A 21,841-nucleotide genomic window follows, 5' to 3' on the forward strand; every position below is an offset into this window, starting at 1 on the left:
TGTCGTAATATGAGATATTTAGTACACAGAAAGATTTTTCATTTCATTTCATTTCAAGATTCATTTCATTTTCTTATGTAAATATAATATTCACAGGAGTAACAACCAGGAAAAAAAAAGGAACAAGATTTGCAGCCGAATAAGCCAATTTGTGTTCGCCTCCTCATCTGAGGGAACCGTCCCGGCTGTGGCTAATGTGTGGTGACGTGCAGCACCAGTGTTACCTCCACCTTCAGTGCTTAAAACACATGACCACCCTCTTGCAGCACTCCTGAGCGAAAAGCTGTGAAAATGAAGACGTTTCTTCTAATTTCACACTCGGCACTTGATCGTTAGGCTCTTATTATGCCCCATTTGCTTCCCTCCACTGGCTGTGATGAAAGCGGGCCAAAGGGGCCGTGACAGGACAAAAAGGGGCCCTCCATCACAACACATTTTGTTTGGGGTCTTTTTTTCCAAACCTTTCACTCCCTCACACATTGCTGCCACTGCTGCGCCCCCACCAGCAGCCCCCACCTGTCTCCATATTAGTTTGGCTCAAACTACCAGTGTCCAGAGCTCTGCAGATGGTCCGCTCTTGTTTAATTGGCCCTCAGCTTCCCCACTGCTCTTCAAGCAAGTGGGAAGGTCAATGGCTGCTCATGACCTACGATGATGATGCGTGCCAGAAAAGGCCAAAAGATGACTTGATCCTTAAAATGTACAATTAAAGCCTGGGGCATCTCGGTCACAGGATTTTAGACAAAATAAGCAGTTCATTCAAGCTTGAAGCCTTTGAAAGATACTGAAATATGACATAAACAGCTAATTTACACGGCCAGTATTTATTATCAGTGGTATGAATCACACTGTATCTTGGATAAAATTAGTGTATCTTCTAGGTTTTCATCCAAGACTGCGGTACATGGCCTCGTTTATCAGCTGCTCAATGCGGTCAAGTCTTGCTGTACCCTTGGGCAGAGAAACAGCTCAAAGCAGAATGTTTCCACCTCCATGTTAGACAGTAGGGATGGTGTTATTGGGGTCATACTCAGCGTTTATCTGCTTATACACATCGAGTTGAGTTGAGGTTGAGCTCAATTTTGGTCATGCCTGACCACTGTTGCCAATTCTTCAGCTATTGGCTGTTGTAGAAGTTGCTAGATGATGTCATTGGCTAGTTTGCATATTATTTGCATATGATGTTGAAACAGACAAAAGCCTAGTTTCCAAGGAGAGACACAAAAGTGAATAAAAACACCTTAATTACATTTAAAACTAGAAATAATTGATGAGTCTTGATTTGTTCATTTAAAATTGCCCATCACGTCATCAAAATAAAATGATTTTAATTTGATCTCGGCCAGTGCCTCTCTCTAGACAGCAACAACACATCCGGACTCTCCTCCAGCCTCCACCCTTTATCTTGCAGTTAGGACTGCTTGTTTAATTTATCACACATCGTTCTCCCATCACACGTTCTGACACACTGACAGGTAAGTGACCAAGATTAATAAAGATTTAAGAAACATTTACGTTTTAGATCCCGCTCTGTAAAACAGAAAAAAGAGACACGCATGATTGACACGCTTTTGCGGGTCACATGAAATGATGTGCCAGGACACGTCTGGCTCCCGGGCCTTGAGTTTGCTGCCTGTGATTTAGAAGTTCTTTGGCAAACTTCAGACAGACCTGTACCTGTACCAATCCATGACAACAAATTGTGTTTTTAATGCTTGTCTTGGTGACTGTGTTCCCAACTCCCTTGAGATCATTGTCGACTGTGTTCCCAACTCCCTTGAGATCATTGTCCAGCTCCTCCCTTGTAAACCTGTGGTGGTCCCTCAACTTTCTCATCCTTACCCCAATTATTCTGCCATTCTTGTTTATGGTCTCGCAGTCCATTCCAGTCTTGTGCAGGTCTACAATCCTTTGATAGCCTTTTGGTCCTGCCCAAGGTGGTGGAGAGGTTTGAATGGAAGAGACTTTATATGACGGGTGTCTTTTAGCCACATTACGAGTTGACCTAGGAGTACTTAGGGACAGGAATAATTTGTGTGCTGGTCTGTGGGGGTCCCAATGCTTGCTGGTTGGGATCAAATACAAATTAATGTAGAACTTTCATTTAATGTTTTTTTACTGGATTTTCTCTTTTCGTTGCAATGAACCTATACCATAAAAGTTCTGGACTGTTCTTCTGAAAAATCTGTAGGGGATCAAGGATGCAATTTGACTCTTGAATACGCGTATATTTGTTGCATTTTGATGGTTTCAGCTTCGACTTCAGTCTGTACAGTACAGACAAATAAATAGATATGATCAGTTTCTCAATAGTATTTCAAATTGGGGGTGTGTGAAAACATTTCTGTCCCGTGTGGGGCGGAGGGGGAGGCATGACAGAAAATCATTGAAAACCACTGCTGCAGACCCACAGTTCAAATATGGAAAAAGGAACTGTTAAAGGGATGTTTTTTCTGGACTGATTGGCTGGGAGAAATGACACGGTGCCGTTGCTCTCACAGTGAGGTTGTTACCAAATATCTTCCTTGCCAGATAAAGCTTTTAAAGTTTCAAGATCTCACTAAACAAGTTAGTTCGTGTCAGTATTTGTATTACTTCTGGCTGCAGGTGTCCTTTTGTTTAGCTTGGGCCTAGAAATGGATTGGGCCAAACCAAGCATCACACTCACAGTGATTAATTAGGACATGGGAATAAAGAATTTGAGCTGTTCTAATTAGACAGAGAGTGTTTGATGGAATGCCAGTTTTTGTAACAAGAGGGCTGACTTTCCCTCCCCGACCCGTCAAAATGTGTCAGGGTCCTCGCTAAGTGGGCTCTAATTTGAGAAATTATATCAGCTGTGAAGTGGAGCGGGTGCAGCTGATGCAAAGCGGCTCTCTGGGGTTTAGAACACTCTGTTTTCTTCCCCGAGCTGAGATGTTGAGGTCAAGGTCGCGACCTGCTTGGTGGTTGCAGTGCATGGTGTTTAAAGTTGACGCCCTTGATCCATGGCCAAGGAGCCTGAAGGCATCCGGAGCTTCTCCACAGAGAAGTCTCACGTTGGTGTGTAAAAGCATCCCAGACTCCGTATTGAAATCAATAATTCTTTATGAGATTCACCAGTGAAATACTGTGTATTCTCTGCTCTATGACGGCCGTTTCTTAGCTTGCCTAAAGTGAAAAGCGCTTTCACTATGCCAGTAAGCCATCACAGTATGTGCTACGAATGTGCCCTATTTAGATACAAAGACGAGCGCTCACTCAAGGCACGACAATAACGGTTGCAAGGTCGCCCGGAGCAAGGAGAATGTCACATCAGGCTAGCAACACGGCCTTAAACATACAGATCTTTTTTCCCCGGAAGTGAGCCATCTTCCTTTATTCTAATGTGTGCTCTAATTTGCAGAGTTGATGAGACACAAAATAAATAAATAGAATGTGTACTTTATGGCGAGTGGAAGTGATTGTAGGCTTGTCTGACCCACTTCCTCCCGACTCTGACGTAAAGCACAGTGACTTCAACTTCAGCTTCTCTGAAAAGATTACTTCTCCAGTAAAAGCAACATTAAACATTAGTACTTCTATAATAATGATACAAATAATACTAATGATATATTGTAGTTATAACACACAAATACAAAATACAGGCAACTATTAATACTTACTGCACCATGTCTATACAAGAATGGCAACAATATAATAATATCTGGCAGCATTTGCATGTTTTGTGCAAAAGGAATACAGCAAGGGTCTCCAACCTTTTTTCTCGTGAGAGCTTCGTTTACAAAATGAAAGCGACACTCGGCATTACAAATTAATATAGTGAGCCCACCATGTAGCAGTGGAAGGCCTAGCTAACGCTAATGCTAGGCGGCAATGCTAGTTACAGTAGTTATGCTAATAGAGAAGACAAGACATGCAACTTCTATTGTCGTCAAACGTGTCAGTCACTGAGAATAGACAAAAGGCTGCTAATTAGAATTAACCACAGCTCGTCAGAATTGTACTTTTTTCCCATTTGAACACGTCGCCAGTTACATTGGTCTCAATGATTATTCACAAAGTGCAAACAGCGAAGTAATAAATACTCAATACCATTATCTGTCTACAGAAAAAGTGCAACAAAACTTGAATACTTGTATACATACATGGCTTACATCATGTGATTACACGCCGCTGCAGAAGAGCTTGAAAGAGAACTTCTGCTGTCGTCCACCATTGGAGATTTTGAATTGACTCAGAGCAGGGGCAGAGTCAGTAGCTAGCGTCACATGACAGGAACACTTTGGAAGTGTTCAAAAATCACTTTTAACATGTACCAGTCCAACACGCTCAAGCGACATCAACTCACTTTGATAAATAGCACTATTTTGGTTAAAATAACTCAAAAAGTAGTTATAGCAACACTGAATTTTTTTAACACCAACACTGGGAATTTAACACAGTTGAATTTGCTGTACACAGAAAATACATTTATAATACAATTCAACTGACAAATTTAAATACTTATTTTATGTTATCATTATTTTTTGGTGACCGCCGTCACTGCCTCAACTTGCATTTTGTATTAAAACATCAACAAATTATTTTTGTCCATTAGCATTTTGTATTTCTGAATGCACTTCTTTCTAGTTTATCTCACTTTATTAACTGAAAACCCGCATGAAAAACAGACTCGTGGGTGCCTCGTGTGGTTGAGGGGGGCTACTTGGTGCCGCCTGGCATACAGTGTACACAAAGCTCAGCAGTCACTATTGTAGGGGGAAGTACGATTAAAGTATAGTATAATCCTTCCAACTAAGTATGGCTTTGGTCTCCGCTCTACTTTTGTTTCTTTGTTTATGTCTTCAGTTCCAGCTCTCACCAGAAGTGTTGAAAGTGACCTTATCTGCTTGATCATATTAATGGGTGCAAGGTTCAAAGATGTGCAAAGGTCCAAGTAAACGTGCCAGCGGGACCTCCAGGCTTAGAAGCACAAGCTGGTTCTCATTTGTTGCTATTTGAAGTGACTCTCTGTAATGTAGAGATGTGATGTTTCCTCTGCACCGTGTAATCAATTTAATCACAACATCGCCTTAAGCTGATTACGCACAGATAATTACATTTTTCAAAGTGTGCACCACAACATACACGTTATTACATCAGCAGGGGTTTGTTAATAATGAGAACCATGTTGACCTTTTACTTTCTTATGGGAGGGATACATTTCACTAAGGCTGTGTTCACACATGGTTCAGTACTCTTTTTCTGGACCTAAAATGTAAAAAAAAAAAGATACTTGGTGCACACTTTGGTGGGATTTGCTTGGTGCACTGGTATTTTTTTCATGGAACTAAAGTAGAGCTGCAACAATTAATTGATTATTGATTACCCAATTAATCAATTAATCGCTTTTTTATTTTAATATGTAAATACCCTATGATGTCAGCCTCTCAAATGTGAATATTATTTCATTTCCTTAGTCATCCATGAAAGCAGACCTATTATCTCGTGTTTTAGCCAAAACAAGATATTCACACATATCAGCAATGACTTTCGAAAACATTTTTGCCTCCTTTCTGATATGCTGCAGGCCCAACCACTAACCAATTACTCTGGTAATTGAAACAACAAGCTTCAGGTTAACTAAGAAAATGATCATGATTGTATTTTTGTGTACATTTATTGTTTGACTGAAGAACAAACATTTAAACATTTTTGTATTATTTAACATTATTTTAACTGAATATTCAAGCGGCAAACTGGTGTTTGCACACTTACTTGCTCTGTCTCAGTCTTCCACTTCTGAATAAAGAGGTGGAAATTAAAAATGTGTTCTTTTTTTTAAATCCGATTAGTCAAAAAAAATAATCAACCGATTAATCGGTTATGAAAACAATTGTTAGTTGCAGCCTTAGACCAAAGGCTACATAGTAAAGAACATATTCATAAAATAACTACTTAATTGGTCATTTCTATATTCTGCTATCTTTACCAGCTTAGTTAGATTTCACAAAAAGTTTCTAAAATATACTTCTGAAGAGTGCCGTTGTCTCACACACAGAGGGAGAGAGCAAAGCAGAGAGACATTTCCTCTTACATATTTGTTATTTCTGCATGCGTTTTGCTGTCATTTTAACAGAGGTCTGTGTCTTTAGTCCGTATAGTGTTCACTTTTGAGCTTATGTGACCCGAACCACACCAGAGTTTACTTGCAAATGAACGGACTGAGACCCATCTCTCCAGTGGTCTGCTTGTATGGCGCACACCGATGTTCCGATTACTGCGTTCACACCTGACCAAATGGCACTAGCAGAGCAAATGCACCAGAGTTTGCTTTAACTGAGCCACACATAACAATTGTAAACACGGCGTAAATGTTTCAGTATATGGATAGGTTTTATGCAGAATGAAACTAAAAGGCATTGTGTTTCTCCAACAGTGGGAGGAGGTGAGCGGTTACGATGAAAACATGAACACCATCCGGACCTACCAGGTCTGCAACGTTTTCGACAACAACCAGAACAACTGGGTGAGAACGAAGTACATCCGGCGTCGAGGTGCACAGAGAATCCATGTGGAGATGAAGTTCTCTGTGAGGGACTGCAGTAGCATCCCCAATGTTCCCGGCTCCTGCAAAGAGACATTCAACCTCTACTACTACGAGTCAGACGCGGACACGGCCACCAGAACCTCGCCAGCCTGGATGGAGAACCCCTGGATTAAGGTGGACACCATAGCAGCAGATGAGAGCTTCTCCCAGGTGGACCTCGGGGGCAGGGTGATGAAGATCAACACAGAGGTCCGCAGCTTCGGCCCTGTGTCGCGAAACGGCTTCTATCTGGCGTTCCAGGACTACGGCGGCTGCATGTCCCTCATAGCTGTTCGCGTCTTCTACCGAAAGTGTGCTCGAATCATTACAAACGGGGCGCTGTTCCAGGAGACCCTGTCGGGGGCTGAGAGCACCTCGCTGGTGGCGGCACGAGGTGTTTGCATTCCTAACGCGGAGGAGGTGGACGTGCCCATCAAGCTCTACTGCAATGGCGACGGGGAATGGATGGTGCCCATCGGACGCTGCATGTGCAAGGCCGGCAATGAAGCGACGGAGAACGGCACAGTGTGTCGAGGTATGTGTACTGTACAATGCACAAACAATGTACTACTGTTTGTGTCTCGTAGTTGTTTACTGTACAATGCACAAACAATGTACTACTGTTTGTGTCTAGTAGTTGTTTAAATTGTTAAAATATTATATAAACAGAGAGGCTAAAAGGGTGAACAGTGCCCCCAAGGTAGTGGAAGTCGGACATGCGCCACTGTGCAAAAGTCATCGGCCACCAGTAGTGGAGTTCTAGCAGCAGCTCCACTAAAGTGTGTGTGTAATTGCCATGATTGCTAGGCCTCCTCAGTGGCTGCTAATATGGAGAAGCTCCTCCAGGAGTACAGGACAAAAACACACACGAGGATACTCAATCTGCTCCGCCAGCAGTGCATCCTCGCATAATTACACCAGTCTGCTTGTTTTGGTGACCTCCATGTCTGTCACTATGTGTCACAATTTCAAACATCTCAGGGGTCGCCTTTAGTCACGCTGTTCTTTTTGTGCGAAATTGGATTATACACATGATTGTTTTCCATGCAGCAGAGAAAACCCGTTGATCCATTCCATATCCTGGCAGTGAAATCGCTGCTCCATGCAAACAGATTCCATCACCACGGGGCTGGGATGTACTGACACCAGCCTAGACGCATATTCCTTACACGAGCACACTTTGACCATCCTTGCCGTCACCCTGTCTACGGCGCCCTGAGTGAATATTAAAGCTTTATGAGAAAAATGCATTATCTGTGTGAGTGCGGCCCGAGTGGATGTGAAGACTGATGTGAAGCCTTTATACAATAGTCATGAACCTCAGCATGCCGTCTTCTCCAGAAACAGAGCTTAAACGTGTTTTTTCTTGTTCTTTTTTTTTTTTTTTGATGCAAAGCTGCCCCTATTGGCTCTGCACTCCGCCGTCTTCCTCTGCCCTGAAAGCTGATCTCACCGCTTCAAACTGCGGTTGGTCGCCGCCTCTGGCGCGTAATGAATTGATCCATGAAAGATGCGCCGTGGCCCGCTGATATTACGGCATAATGAATTGATTTGCAAGAGGTGCCCTCGCAGGGTTTGGGAGAGATCCTCTTTCATAGCCGGATTACGGAGCCACAGCAACCGCACCGAGCACCAGAGATGAAAGCGACTATTTGTACTGTAATATTTATAACCCAACGAGCCGGTGCTTTGTCCCAACATTCCCGCAGCTTAACGTACAATTATGGGTGTTACAATTAAAGTCTTGGCTGGATCCCTGGCAAATAATTATGTTGTCAGGAAATCTGTCAAAACATTGCTATACAAGGGGGATGCTTGCAACAAATTGCTGGGACCTTCCCTCAGTGATTGCCTTACAAGTGAGATTAGATTTCCCCTTTAAAGAAGTACACCACACCGAAAAGATTTCTCCTTGCGGCCTCCAGGGGACGGCGCTCTGCAGAGACACACGGGTTTGTGTTTACACTCGCCGCTATCAGCATTCCCGTCACGTGGCTACAAAGGAGCCGCCATCTTCATGGATGGAATTGCAAACTTAACAATGCCCATGTGTGCTTTTTCACTGGAATTTGAGCATCTTTGCCTGAAATGTTGTGAGTTCAAGGGTCCCAAGAGTGAGAGTGCTGCTCATTTTATAGGCCAGATTCAGATAATCTCCCTGGGCAACAGTAAACATAGCACAAATGGCCGCCATGGAAATCACATTTCAAAATCACGAATTTCTCACTTGTGAAATCAATATGTGGACAGCTAAAATATCTATATGACAGCATTCATTATCATTAGGGTCACAGGTGAGTCGGAGACTAACCCAGCTGACTTTGTGCAAGTACACCCTGGACTGGTCGCCAGCCAATCACAGGGCACATACAGATAACAAGCATTCACACTCACATTTATACCAATGGACAATTTAGGGTCTACACTTAACCTGACATGCATGTTTTTTGGTTTGTTTTTTTGGTGGGAAGAAGCCGGAGTAACCGGAGATAACCCACGCACACACGGGGAGAACATGCAAACTCCATGTTGCGCAAACGAAGATTCGAACCCTTGATCTCTTGACTGTGAGGCAACATGCTCACTACTCGGCCAATAATATATTATCAAAGTATAAAAATAATTAGGGATGTCCGATATTGGCTTTTTTTTCCAAAAAACAATATGCCGATGTTGTCCAACTCTCAATTTCCGATTCCAATATCAACCGATACTGATATGTGTAACATTACATATCTTTTTTGGAGTAAAATTGTTGTAAAGTAACAATACTTTAAATCACTACGGTTGTTTTGTTGGCTACTCCACCCATCTCTGTGTAGATAATTCATGTATTACATATTTTATATAAGAATACATTTGTATTTCTTGTGCCTTGGTTTATGTTATTTTGCTGATTATTATTTTGATTGATAACTTTCATGTCCTTATTTTATATTCTTATTATATTGCAATAAAGCTATTCAATAGCAGGTAGTCTCTCGCAGATAGTCAATACGGACACGGAGCTAACATTTCAACCTCCATGGCACTAATTGAAATAACGGAGGATATTACTAACGCTATAGACCTCAGAAAGTGTGCAGCTGCAGTATATAATTCAATTTATATATCAATCACATCGCTAAAGTGACGGAAGACTTAAAGTTGGTATTATTTGCGGATGATACTACTGCCTTTTGTTTTGGGGAAAGCACACAAGAGCTAACTAAAAAAGTCTCTGGTGAAATGGCCATCTTAAAACATTTATAAAAACATATTATCCTTGAACTTAAGTAAAACTAAAATAATGCTGTTTGGTAATAGAAGAAAGGACATGTATGACCAAATACAAATAGACGGAGTGGACATTGAAAGGGTGACTGGAAATACATTTCTGGGGATCATAATAGATGAAAAAAATTAGCTGGAAATCTCACATCAAAAATATACAACATAAGGTGGTGAGAAATACTTCAATATTGAATAAAGCAAACATTTTTCTTGATCAAACATCACTCCACACTCTTTACTGTTCTCTGGTATTACCATATCTAAATTATTGTGTGGAGATATGGGGTAATAACAATAAAATAAAACCATAAAAGCAATCTTCACTCGCTACTACTCGTACTACAAAAAAGATCAGTGAAGATAATCCAAAATGCCGTGTATAGAGAATATACAAATCCCTTATTTTTAAAATCACAAATATTAAAATTCGCTGAATTAGTAAATTTTCAAACAGCAAAAATTATGCATACAGCTAACAATAACCTATTATGATCTTAGGGGAAAACTAAACTTGAAACATTTACAGTATATGCGAGAACAACGATAAAAAACAAACACAGCACTTCAGTATGTGGAGTTCAATTATGGAACGGATTGTGCAAGGAACTCAAACAATGCACCAAGATGAGCAAATTCAAGAAAAAATACAAGCAGTTGATTTTTGCAAAATACAAGGAAGAAGAGTCTTGAACTTGTTTTGTTACGCTATTTATTATTATTTATTTATTATTTGTTTATTATTACACTGATTATTATATACCTGTATGATTTCTATTTATTTTGAAAAATCTTAATAATTATATCATTATATTGTTGCATTATCTTATCATTCATCTGTGCATTAAATAATTAAGTATGGAATACAGGAAGTGAATAAATGTTCTGCAAAAGATGTGGAACGGATGGGGTGTAGGATTAAATAAGCGTTGCTTCTCCCTACTCCTTTTGGACATGTGGAACTGTGAATTGAATTATGAGATGTATTCCACTGTAACTTGTATGCATGTTCAAATAAAATTAAGTCATTACCATTACCATTACCATTAAATGTGGATCCGATCCAGATTTGACTCTTTGCAAATTTCACACAAATTGGTTAATATTTCACAATCATTACAGTCAATAGGATTTTTCAAATTGTGAAGTAATAGTAATGCAGATGAACCCAATGCAGATGAAGAGAGGCAACACAATGGGGAAATGCGTGTTTAGATACACTGTGACAATATAGAAAATAGGCTGTGAAGAAAACTAAATCCCTATTATTGAAATCTCTCCATCTGGAGAAGACTTGAAGGAAAGAAATCAACTCTGCATCCTACACAATTCCACACGGCTTCCTTTATTTCCCCGGGTGCTGCTGTCTCATAATGGCACCTCTAATTGACTAACAGCACAAGAGAGGGTGGGAGGTAACTGCGCTGATGACTGGATGATTGTCTTTTGTGTTGGAAGATGAAGAAATGCAAATCAAAAGCACCCTTCAGACTTTTTATGCACTGTTTAAAGAAGGGTGAAAGGCGGTTGGTGTTACGCTAGGGCAAAGAGACAATAGACCAGAATCTAGATGACGCACCAGTTCATTCTGGTGCTGGTTCCTGTTCCTGTTGCTGCATCACTTGACTACATCGGCATTGTGAAATTGCATATGATGGCTTTTGGCAAAACACACAGGTGTGTGTGAGGTTACCAATTAAAATTATGTTGACGAGAGAAAATCACATCAGATCACTGATTAGCATGGCGTGCGTACGTGTGTGCGCATGTGCATGTGTGAGTGTGTGGAGCTTGATGGCAGGCCAACATTCAGCTTGGCTGCTGATGACTTCGCGCATGCAGCGTCTGCCAGTTCGTGTTTGTGTTCAGATCATTTGTGAGACTGTGACCTCTCTGTAGCACTGCTGTCCAAGTGCAGGTGTTGCTAAAGTGCCAACAATAGAAAAAAACGACAGACTGAGACATCTTCCCACTGATGCCTGGTTAAAATGACATTAATGTCCACAGTTCAGGACTATTTGATATGTGGATTATCTTGATATACATGGCACATCTGTCACTGTGTAAACATTTATATTTGGATTGGGATTTGGGCCAGACTTTACTGGAAATTATGGGATGAAATATCATTCATACTAGAATTTACAAACTGCAGAAAGTCAACATGTAAAATCAAAGCAGATTAAAACAAAAATGCCCTCACGGTACCATGTCAGCTTTACCAGCCTGGGGAACCTCACTACATTTACCTTTCACCAGTCTGTAGATTAGATAGTGTATGTAAGGTACTTCTATATTTACCATAGATCTATCTAATGTATCATTTTTTGCTTTTAAGAAAATCAAACCTATAAATGTATTTATCACACCTAACGTGACCCAGAACACCCCTACATCATACACCATTGCGTAATGGTGACATTACGTAGGCTTCAGCGGCTGTGAGGGGCTGTTTAGTTGCATGTGAGGAACACAGAGAACTGCCTCAGCAGATGCTCATTGCCGCCAGTATTTGTCTCAAAACAGGCCAGCACAGGCAATAAGACATAAGTTCAGCATCATCTGGTGACATGACTGCGTTAAGAATCGTGTCGTTGGCCGGGACGTCACGGTGTCGGACGCTGGAGTAACAGCAGGCAAAGCAGTTAGCACTAAGACATGTCCTTGAGTCCACAGAGGCCCCTGGAAACATTCCCCAGCTTTTATTCTTTCTTCCACACTCTGATGAGATTTCAGCATGGCCAGGTGTTTTTTCTCTCTGCTGTCAGTCAGTCTTTCACTGTCTGTTCTGCATCGTGCACACATCCATACTGAGCTTGACAGCATATATTCTCTCCTGGATCCTTTAACTTAAAGTGAGTGCAGAAAATCCCTTAGCGGTACACATGTGCAGTTACGTACACACACATACACACACACCGTAATGTTTTATAACCATGCACAAATACTTTATCATGCTCCTTTTCACGGCCCATCCATCATACGTTGATGTGATAACGTGGCCTGTCGTCCCCACGAATCACGCCCACCCTCCTCACCCTGAAGATCACGGCCTGTTAAGCCCCTAACGTTTTCCACATGTTCCCGCACACACAAGTCGTGTTCTGCTCCATAAACCAGAGCAAGGCTCACCCTTCGTGTCACACGTTATCCCACACCATCTTTTGCATCTCGGATTCCGAAAGGACATCCTTTTACACATGATCAGTCATCTTATTTGCCAAAGAGGCTCCACGCAGGCCCCTGTTGCTGGGCCGGACGCCTATCCCCGTCTCACCCTGTCGACCCAAGAATGAGGACGCCTGATAGCATCAGACAGTGGGCTGGTGTTTGTGAAGGGGAGAAATGTTGGGTGACAAGTCTGGAAACTGATGGTTCTGCTTGATGAAGCCTGGACAGACCATTATGAGAGCTATGCAGTTCCATATGTGCCTTTGTCCAAACATTCCCATTTGCCCTCTCAGAGGTCCAGGACTCAGGTCTGGTTGAAGAATTCATGCCTCCCTCTCGGCTAAGGAAGGCTGATTGATCAAGCATGTGTTTGGATCAAAGATGGGGAGCAACGGTTAAGACAGAAAGTCTCTTGAACAAAGCCGTACAATGTGCCAATTAGGTTTCTGGCCTATTTTTGAGTTGGAAGAGTCACTTTAAAATTAAAGACAACTTCCGGAAGACATTGTTTGGAGTGTGGTGCAGAGGGCCAATGGAGAGCGGTTGGTAGAGTAGTAGACTGAGCCTTTTTGTTTTACTGGATTTTTAGGAAGTATCTGAACGGTATGTGCAAATCATGGCAAAACAGATGTTGCTTCATATCCACATGCATCAATCTATTTTTTACCAATCATTTTATTTGGTTGTTAGCATTCAACGTTACTGGCTTCCTTTGGGATTATCTGGCTATTTGAAACACTCTACCGTCAGATCCAAGACTTGAGTGGAACAGCCAATGTCTGTACTTAAATTGTTAGCCTTGACTCTCAATTGCAGGCGATCACCATGGAGTGTGAAATCTGCAGCTTCTCTGCCAGACAGACAGTTTCATTCTACATCCTGTCATCTATTTCTTAAGCGGCACCACAGTATCCTAACATAAATCGTTTTTGATCCAACCTGCATGTGTATCTGAACCTTACACTAACACTTTTATAGTGCAGCTTCTAGTCATCATGAGAGTTGCACCTTTTATGCATTTAGACTCTTCATTTACTTTAGGGTTTTTTTGGGGGGGGAAACTCTTGACAGGTTTTTCATGAACTTCTCTAAGTGTTGATGTCCAGATGGGCTGGAGGCATACTAATGGAAGTATGTTGCGTTCTCTCGTCAAGACATTTTAGAACTGTCAAGATTCAAAGATGATTCACATTTCCTGACATGCATATGTATTTCTGTGCATATGTCAGAGACATTACTTCCTGTAGTTTATTCAAAAGATGTGTCACATTCTAGATGGTGTGCTTGATGTCATCTCCCTTGTATACGTTATAGCCACTTCTGCACATGCTTTGATTTTTCTGTAAAGATTAATTCATTATTCACTGAGAAAAGAAGCTTATATATTAACCAAAAATGACACTCCCAGATCAGCATCTTTATGTAGATTTACACTATCTTAATGATGCTCATTGGGGAACATCTCTCTACTCAACAAAGCCAGCACACTTATTTCATCTTATCCACTTGTCTTTGTCGGTTTAAACCATGAAGGCCAAATGTTCCAAAACAGGCGGCAACAAGAGAGAGTCTTCTTCCTTGGAACCATCACTAGCCATGACTCCCGCAGGCCGAAGGCTGAGTTGCACTGTATTTATTTGCAGAGTTGACGTGTGACTATAGGCACGTCCTGACATTCAATTAATGTGTTGTTGTATATGTTGGAGATTAAATGCTCCACAACCTGCTAAAGGTCAAAGGACCACTTTAGAAAATTAATTAAGCCAATTTCACCTCCCCCTTACGTGTTTGTTAATCTCCAGTTATGAGAAGGAAAGAAGACTTACATACCAGACTAAGTTTAAGAATTGTAGTGAGAATAAATCAGACAGAATAGTATAACAGTTTTCCAGTTTCCGAAGCTCTGTGCCCCGTCTCATCCACCGGTCCCCTGGTCCTCCAAGCCAGCCCTTATCTGGCTGCTGGTCCCGGCTGGCCTTCACTATATGTGAGCACTCACGATTTGTTTAACCTTTGACAAAGTGAAAAAGTTGTTCTTCTACTCAGCTAATTATTTAATAAATCATTATTTCTATAACCTACTTGTAATAATTCACCAAGTTATTAAATTAATTGATTAAACAGTTATATCTTGACTATATTTATTTTAAGTGCACTCAATTAATAATTCAATCAATAAACATCAATGCAAACAGTTATTCTAAAATCTACTTGTATATGTTACCTAATAAAATCCCTCAGTAAATCAGTTTTTAGCCTACACGTACCAGTGTTACATTGTTACACTATGCTTATTATTGTGCTTGTAGTTTGCAGTGGTGGAGAGCCGATGGATCCACAGTGATATTTATTAACAAAGATGTGAAGAACTGATTTCTTGTCCCGTCAACAATGTCTCAACGGCCATGTGCTGCAAAATAAACAACAAAACAGGCAGTTCATAATAAGATGTTTACGTCTTTCTCATTTGGATTCTGATGTGTTTTCCAGTCATTTTGTCAACACAGCTCTGTTGTGTTATTGTTTGCAGTAGCAAATATTCCCACACCCCGGTGCTTTGTGTTGCTTGCACTCATTTACCTCTGTCATTGAGCAGGATGAGCACACTTGATGCTGAGCAGGACAACAAGATTGGCTCCAGTGACCTGGTTTAATTGTGGAAGCCTGTTTGAGGGGGCGGCTGGTGGCGGCGGCGAGGGGGATGGTTTTCCGTTGCTGCGGGGGACAACTCTGCTTCGTAAATGGACTACTTACAGAATCTGGATGTTAAAAGTTTTTTTTTGTTTTATTCCCCTGGGCAGTTGCTATGCTAATAAATGACTCAATTTAATGAGGCTGCTCCGTTCTCCGTTGGAATTCCCGAGCTCTCGGGGAGAAGGTACGCGTTGACACGATGCTCATTCTTGTATTCTGTTAAAGAAGAGGGGTTCATCCAAAGGATAGGTTTGTTTTTTAAAGCGCACTCTGGGAGATGAAAGGCATAGCAGACTAATCCTTATCTATTCATACCTCATATTCCTAGCAGGACTCAGTAGCAGCAGAGCTTTGCGTGTGGGAATAATGTTCCACCTCTCCAGAGTGAGGTCTCTTTGCTGCCATTGCTGCCGCGTTCCCACAGCTGGTGCTGTAAAGGCCGCAGGGAATCTCCATTTAGACTCAATTTTTATGGAGCTGGAGGAGGTGAGACCAAACATTAAGCTAATGACAAAGTTGCATCTCTTGACATTTAAAGTAGTTCAGTACTGGGATATCAGGGACATCGTTTACTTATCTATTCATTCATTCATTTTATTTTGTATTTTTTTTTTTATTTTACACTTAATTGTTCTTTACCTATTACAAAACACTAACATTTAAACACAAGAGGTGAGCAAACTATTAATAATTCCTGAGATATGGAGAAGAGGTATGATTAAATAAGCTCTGCTTCTTCCTACTCCTTTTCGGACATGTTGAATTGTGCAAGTATAAACATGTAATGTCCCTCAATGCTTATTAAGTATGTTCCAAACTATTAAAATATGGCAGAAGTACTGGGAATCAGGGAAAAAGTTTAGAGACACGAGGTGCTGGAAGTATTAGAGTACTTAATGTCAGGAACTGATCTCTTCTACAGTAAACAGCCTAAACAGAACATCATGTACAAAAGTCCTCAGGGCCCAACTTGAACCAGTCCTCGCTGAAGCCTGGGAAATGCACACTTCCTGCCGAGGCCGGTGTTCTAGATTACTGCAGCAATCTTAAGGCTGCGTCGTCTCCACCGAGTGTTTCGGTGGTTCAGTCTCGACATACACCAAGACCCCTGCTCGATTCTCTGCCGGCTCCTCTCAAAATGAGCATCCCTTCTGCTGTGAGCTGTCTGGAATACATTAGTCACAGTTATTAATGAGATTGTTTTGATGCCTCCTTCCTCTTGTCTTGGATTTTGGATATGCTCTGCTGTAAAAATAGTAGTGGTGATCGCTTAAATGGGATTAAAAAAAAAAAAAGCCACCTCAGAGACAGACAAAATCTACATAGCCCAAAAGAGGAAGAGTGTCTTAAAGATCATGCATAACCTTTCCTAACCACACGGCGTGATGGTATGCTGTTGGCAAGGCACTTGCTAGCTCTTTCCTCACACCAACACATAAGTTGACTCTGCTGAGGTTTGCTCATAAAAAGTGGTAAAGACAAAAATGCCTTAGAAAGGACAAGGGGGTGCTCATTAAAGCGTCTAAAGAATGCATGCACATATGTTTAGACAAGGTAGTAGATTGGAGACAAACTATTAAGATAAATCATAAAGGTACTTTATTTGTAGGGGGGGCACCATTGGACCCAATCCAGATCTTGTTTTCTTTACTCCTTAGTTGAGGAGGAGTCTTAATGTGGACCCCCAATGGATTCAGGAGCATATTGTTCAGTTCATACCATAGTAATTCAAATGGCGAAATTTGGCAATTAAATCTTTGAACCACACCTCATAACCAGATGTACATTTTTTGCCTATGCCTTTGCCTATATATCACCCCTCGACATTTCATGGAAATAGGTTATGTGTGTTTTTTTTAAATTCTCAAACGTCCTTAAATGCTCCAATTAACACCTCCCGTTAACCTCCTATAGTCACCGGGTGTTCTACAAAAGCAAATAACTGCCATTCTCTCATTATTATTAGGTCAAAAAACATTGGCATGAATGACTGTGGCTGTAGGCAACCTCTGGATGTCATTTTTATTAACTCCACAAGATGGTTACAAGTAGCTGTAAGATGGCTACAAGTATCTGCATTAGAAGTATCTTGAGAGGTCAGCCTCCAGCAGCTTTATTTACATCTGCATGCTTTAAAATGTTGGTATAGCTACTCAGCTGTTGGTGTGAAACTCATGCGTGTTACATTTGCCGTATTGTTTTCAATGAACTCATCGGTGGTCCTTACCACAATTACAACATTGGTTCTGTTGCTGCTGTGTTGTGTAATATACAGGACTCGTTAATAACTGTGCATGTGGCCAAAGAGTGCCACAAGTTCAGGATAAGTGACGAAGAAAATGGATGGATGGATGATTGCACATAGATTTGGGACATGATGGATTGTGGTTGCGATAGAGTAACCCTCTGTAGGGTTGGGGACATTTACGAGGCTCCTAAAATACTAAAATAACCATTCTTAACCTCCAGCTGAGGCGATGCGTGGATGTCAGTCATTCCTTGTGCTGGCTCGATAACTCCGCCTTGCGACCTTCTTGCTAAATATAGCGCCTTGCGTATTGATTTGGGGACGTTGTGCATTCAGAGTGTGCCTCCACCATAAATGACCTATTTTAACAGATTGCTGGCAATTATGTGGCTTGTCGTGCACTCTTTTATCCCAAAGCTGCAGGAGGAAGCAGATGTGGCTAGATGCTCGGAGCAGACACAACACAGCTCTTTTATGGTCCAAGAGACTGTCATATATTTATCATAGCCTTTTGACAACATACAGTGACTACACATGCAGGGGCCCCAAGCAAATTCATATTAAAGCATCGCTTGATTCATAAAGATTTCATCACCGCGATGAATGGAAGTGTGAGTCTCCCAGTTGTCTCAAGCCCCCACAAAGCTGGGAGATTACCAGGACCACACTGTACTCGCGTGATTAGGAATGGCTCATTCACAGTGTCGTACCTCGCCGCTAATAAAGGGCAGCAATAGGGAAAGGAGCCAGTGAAAGCTTGGCAAAAGACACATTTAATTCCATCTGTGTGTACGCAATGCCAGCAGGCAGGCTTCCCACCTCTGAGTGATTGGCTATGATTCCACTCATGCCTCCAACATGCTTCGTTATCTGTCAGCATAATTTTGTGAGCATCCACAGGTCTCTGTTGTGTTATCTGCCCGATCCAGGAATTATGTCATTTTAGGGGAAAACCAAAATATGCCTCACCATTCAAGATACACAGCAAGACATATTTGAAAGAAAACTTGAAGCATTTACCTCTGCCACGACCAAACTTTCCTACTTATGATTTTACACCTTCATAGATGATTATCTCTTGCTAATGCCTGATTTTTGAATATTTCCATCCATCCATCCATTTTCAATGCCGCTTATCCTCATTAGGGTCGCAAGGGAATGGTGGAGCCTATCCCAACTGACTTTGGGCGAAAGGCCGGATACACCCTAAAACAACCATTCATACCTATGGACAATTTAAAGTCGCCAATTCATCCTAACATGCGTGTTTTCGGAATGTGGGAGGAAACCGGAATACCCGGAGAAAACCCACGCACACACGGGGAGAACATGAAAACAAGCGAAGATTCGAACCTGATCTTCCCGATCTCCTTACTGTGTGGCCAACATGCTAACCACTCAGCCACCGTGCGGCCCATTTTTCAATGCTTTATTATTGAACATATTTATTGGTTATTATTCTGACAATTTGAAGGTCACCCACTATAAAAAAGTGACATTTTAATGATGCTCCAAATGCAATGAAAAAACCTATCATCCCACACTCCACTTTTGAGAGAAGAGGCACTGAAACGGTCGCATCATTCCTCATGGAGAGATGAACAGATTAATCTACCCCCTGTATACAGTATGTGCAAAAGTAGGCTTAGATACTAGGAATGTCACAAGATCTTGTGTCACAAGATCTCACAAGATTAAAACGTGAAAAGATTTCTTCTTCAGAAAAAAAAATGCCTCACGGACACTAGGCCTGAGACGATAATAAATTAAATAGTTAATCACACAATAAATGAAAATTTTGCCTCATGTGCATGCGTGTTTGGTTCCTCGTTATACATGAATTGAGAGAGCCCTTTTGTCAGTCATACAGTCTCTTGGGTGGAGGCAGAAGAGTGTAAGTACAAATTAAATTAGTAGACTGCAATATATTGTCTTTTTAGTCTTTTTAAGCCCTATCTTTGAATACAGCGCTTTGTGTTATTATTGGTTGTTGGTGTCAAGCTTTTTCTCATTGTCCCTTCTGCTCTCTATTTTTACTTTTTTTTCTGTTTTTGAAATGTAATATTGTTTATGCTGTGCCGCAGTGACAAATGAGCCACGGTCCACGGATGGCCCCTGAGCCGTACCCCTTCTTTTGTGGATCTTCATGGGTGTCGGGCTTGTGGTGTCGGCTCCATGAACTCTATTTGGCTTGTTGTGGGCAAGCAATGCTGGTTGAGGAGAGAGGGGTCAGCCCTAACGAGACGCATTGCCACAGCTCGAAGATTATTTTGGAGGTGCACGTCTATGGAGTTATATTTGTGCTTTAATTTTGAGGGAGCAAAGGCATATTCTGAGCCATGTTAACGTGCAGTAATTACTGGACGCAGGCACATTGCTGCGCTCTGTCACTCCCTCACTCTCTACCTCTGCACGCTTTTTTCCCAACACTTGTTGCTTGCGAGGCGAGCTAGTGTGCTTGTGCTGTTACCTCTGTTTTGGGGACTGGGCTCCCGGCCGGGGCTTGCGGTTTGCGTGCCTGGAGAGAGGCGAGGTGTACGGGCATGTTCAGTGGACAAAATGCATGCCTGTTGGTCACTCTCCTGAAGGGGAGAGCACTGATGTGATTAAAACAATTTATTTTTTATATTTTCATGATCGACCAGCGAAGTCCAAAAGATCGACTGGTGGATCGCGATCGACGGCTTGCCGACCCCTGCTTAAGAGCATATGTTTCAAACTCAGGCCCACCAGCCAAATCTGGAAAATAGCATTGAGTTGGCCCGCAACGCCGACCTCAGCAACGTGCATGCAAAGATCTGTGTAATCGAGTACGTTTTCCAATATCCAATACTCCTCTGCAGTTTCAACAGTGGCCACAACCATTCTTACTAAGGGTGTCAGATTTACACAACTAGAAACGACACCACTTTAACTATTACACTCTGTCTGTACAAAATAACACCTTAAAGAGGCATAAGACAGTCAAAAGTGATGATTTTAACTACAGCAAAGCATGCTGGGAAAGGCGTTATGAACCCATTCCACTGCTGCAAACTCTTTCGGGTTACACATTTGTGATTGTGATATGTTTGTGTGGATTTAAAATAATGTAGCTTTTGCTCAGACGTTGAGAGAATGACGAAATGGTGGTCGATCAACAATCGCTTTATCGAAACGAACAACCGCGCCAAACAACCATAGTCATATATCCGCAGCTGTCTCCCCCTCTCCGTCACAAACACGATATTTTTTAAAATGCTCATTTCCCCCACTTCACTCCAATTTGACACTCCATGAGTGGGAGGGTGTGGGGGGTTAGGGGAGCTGTCCTGTTCGGCCCGCATTCTGAAGTAGGCTTTGAGTTTTGGCCCCCTGAGCGTATGAGTTTGACACCCCTGCTTTGTAGAGGGTCTCAGTGGAAGTTTCCAAAGAGACCCAATCCTATTCCTATCAGTCTAATTTCTAAGAAGAAGCCCCATTCGCTCGCTTTCCAAGGACTGCCACAATCAGGCCTTTGTGAGTCTGGCTTCTCTGTCATCTGCCTGGTTCTGCTGATATGGGCCATGTGCAGATAATGTGGCCCAGTCTTGGACTACACTAAGCGCCAGCTAATTGAGCTTGTCCAAGCAGAACCTGTTAGTGTGCTGATAAGAAGGTATCTTACCTCTTCAGAGGCCCCTTGTGGTGCAGGATACTTTTGTGGTGCTCGATGAAGTGTAGTTGCTAAGTATCTCCATCTAGGTTGACCAGAGTGCTAGAATGTCAGGGTTGACTTCATGTGGAAAGCATTCTGGATGGAGCAGATCGTCTCTATCGTGCAAACTGTGATGTACATTATAAACTCTGTTGATGTCATCTTAGAAAAGGTCCCATCTGCAGCTGCAAATAAGACGATGATAAATCCTTAATGAAAGACTTATGTCTAA

At 41.8% G+C, this 21,841-nt stretch overlaps 1 protein-coding gene across 4 annotated transcripts in view; it reads left to right on the top strand.

Moving 5' to 3' along the window:
• ephb2b (eph receptor B2b) overlaps positions 1-21,841 on the top strand; it is a 139,457-nt gene that overhangs the window by 66,065 nt on the left and 51,551 nt on the right. For all 4 annotated transcript variants that reach the window (XM_054783625.1, XM_054783627.1, XM_054783626.1 and 1 more), the window contains exon 3: positions 6,401-7,085. In XM_054783625.1, the coding sequence (XP_054639600.1) occupies positions 6,401-7,085 (685 nt within the window). The remainder of the gene's footprint in view (positions 1-6,400; positions 7,086-21,841) is intronic.

This window comes from Dunckerocampus dactyliophorus, chromosome 8 (assembly GCF_027744805.1).
Source record: "Dunckerocampus dactyliophorus isolate RoL2022-P2 chromosome 8, RoL_Ddac_1.1, whole genome shotgun sequence".
Taxonomy (NCBI): domain Eukaryota; kingdom Metazoa; phylum Chordata; class Actinopteri; order Syngnathiformes; family Syngnathidae; genus Dunckerocampus; species Dunckerocampus dactyliophorus.